Raw genomic sequence first — 2,222 nt, 5'->3', positions numbered from 1 at the left:
GAAAAGATACCCAGCAGCAACAAAACCTCAGCCACACTAACCAGCATGTATACCCCATAACCATTTTTTCTAGTGGTGTAAGAAATTACATCTTTCAGGTTTCCTGGAGTAGCTGAAGTAAAACATCTGTCTGAAGCAGTGTATAAGTATTGCACAGTCTTTTATGTGAGGATCAGACTTAAAGGCCTCACTTTAGATTAAATGTTTATAACCATACATTTAGGCAAGCCCCACCACATTAAATATACCTGTAGAAAGAAAAATAACCCACCCATAGACCCAAGTTAAAGCCTAAAAACCCTGCAGCGTTTCTGCCATACGTAAATTCAGGGGAGGAAGAACATTTATTGCACAAAGTGTTTTATTCCATTTGACAAACAGTGAACAAGAGGGAAGACAAGTTAACACAGAAAATTCCCTTTCATTTTTGGCATTCCAGTCCAACATGTAACGGGGTATTACCCTTTCCGTTCACAGTGCATTTAAATCTCCAACACAGGTCAGACTGCATTCTCCAGCCATTGTCAGGGTGTGGTGGTCTCGGGTACAAGTCGTTTAATTGCTTTTCTCTTGCTCGATTGCTGGGGAGAAAAGAGATACACATGTAATGACGGTAAAAAGATATCTACCCGCCGCACAGCTCATGTTAGTAACTGATGAGCGAGCCCCACCCAGAGGGAAGAAGGGTGAGACCCTGATGGAGCAAGGGGTGGCAGGGGGGATCGGTGCAGGTCACTCACTCTCTTTCGTGGGCAGCGTGTTCTTTTCCTGGGTCTCAGTCTTCTTCAGCTTGGATTTGTCGAACTTGTCGATCTCGTCCAGTTTCGGTTTGTCTCCCATTTTGGAATGCTGTTCTGTAAGAGAGCAATGAGGGGCCGGTGAGGATGAGGGTCAGGAGCTGCCCCCGTTATGTACGGGGTGGGGGGGTTGGCACCGCGGGTTGCTTGTAGCCCACAGACATGCATGGCGCAAATATAGCGGCACCATGATTACTAGCAGCCTACAGCTGCAGAACACACCCCGACCGTACACATCACACTCATCGGGAGACCAGGCACTGCACCCACCCTTACACCCCCACTCACTACTAGACACAGCGACAGCACGCAGGAAGCAACTCGCCGAACGCATTGATCGCCTCCGATAGCGATAAACTGCAACGCAAGCTGCCATCATGCGCCGCGCCCCCGGATTGCTCACTCACCTGGCAGTGCTAGGCGCGGGGAATGTCAAAGAGCCGTCTAACCGCTATTCTCTGTAGAGGAACAATGGGCTGAGAGCGCCGGACACTGGTTTATATATGGTACCCAGCCCAGTCCTACGTCACCGCCGCACATGATTGGGGGAGCGGGGCGTTGTCGGCAGATCGTGGGAGGCGCACACTGCACAGTCCATAGCCACCGCACACGCACACGCCCAGCTGGGCCGGCGCCCGCTGCTGGTGTGTTGGGTCGGAATCGAACCCGCTAACACACACACGTGTTACATAGCGGCAGCATTAGCAGAACAATGGCAGGAGGGGAGCAGCGGCCATTGTCACTCACCCTCCTGCCTACTACTGCCTCGCCTTCTAACACATACCAACAGATATATATGTGTGATGTCTGCTGCTAGTGTTCTTACCTCACCCATCAACCAAGGAGACTTTTATATTGGGATTTCCCATTTTGCTTATAAAGAAATGTGAATGAAGCATGGTGTTTGCATCAATCCATTCATAGAATTCTGATTAATCCAGTGGATTTGTAATACCCCTTTCATGCTGCACAAAGTATTTACTTACTGTTATTATTTAGATTTGTTTTTCTTGCCCCATCACTTTCTAGGAGGAGGAACACCTGGCGCCCACTCAGTTGGTTACAGCTGCAGCCCGTGCAAAGACAGTCAGCATGCAGGAAGTCAGTAACAGCAGTCAGGTCACTCTGAGCAGAGCGGGCGGGAGCATGGTGTAACACCGTGTGTTGCAGAGGGATGTCACAATAGAGGCGGGGGGCTGAAAGGGCACCAATGCCTCCAAGTGCTGCAGCACCCTGCAACCGGCGGCAGCGGCATCATGTGACGGCTTTTATCTGCTGCGGGCTGGAGGCCGGCGGCAGCAGGGAAGTATTTCAGACTTGACCGCCCCCAGCCAGTGCAGATTAATGTAACGGCGTGCGAGCGTAAGGGGTGTGTACGCCTCTCAGGGCTGCCAAGAGAAATCCTGGGCCCCGGTACAACAGCTT

General features: G+C 50.9%; 1 protein-coding gene across 1 annotated transcript; it reads right to left on the bottom strand.

Moving 5' to 3' along the window:
- Nucleotides 1–343: 343 nt before the first annotated feature.
- On the bottom strand, nt 344–1,363 carry LOC146063255 (thymosin beta-10-like). The gene is made up of 3 exons (XM_083175484.1): nt 1,205–1,363; nt 741–854; nt 344–581 (listed from the first exon to the last, which is right to left on the bottom strand). Exons 2-3 carry the CDS (start codon nt 838–840, stop codon nt 556–558), a joined length of 126 nt encoding a protein of 41 aa, XP_083031610.1. The 5' UTR covers nt 841–854; nt 1,205–1,363; the 3' UTR covers nt 344–555.
- Nucleotides 1,364–2,222: the final 859 nt, after the last annotated feature.

The sequence above is a fragment of the Crinia signifera genome, chromosome 1, assembly GCF_055691185.1.
Source record: "Crinia signifera chromosome 1, ASM5569118v1, whole genome shotgun sequence".
Lineage (NCBI taxonomy): Eukaryota > Metazoa > Chordata > Amphibia > Anura > Myobatrachidae > Crinia > Crinia signifera.
Note: the sequence above shows the minus strand (reverse complement) of the source record. Positions and strands in the feature narration are given on the sequence as shown.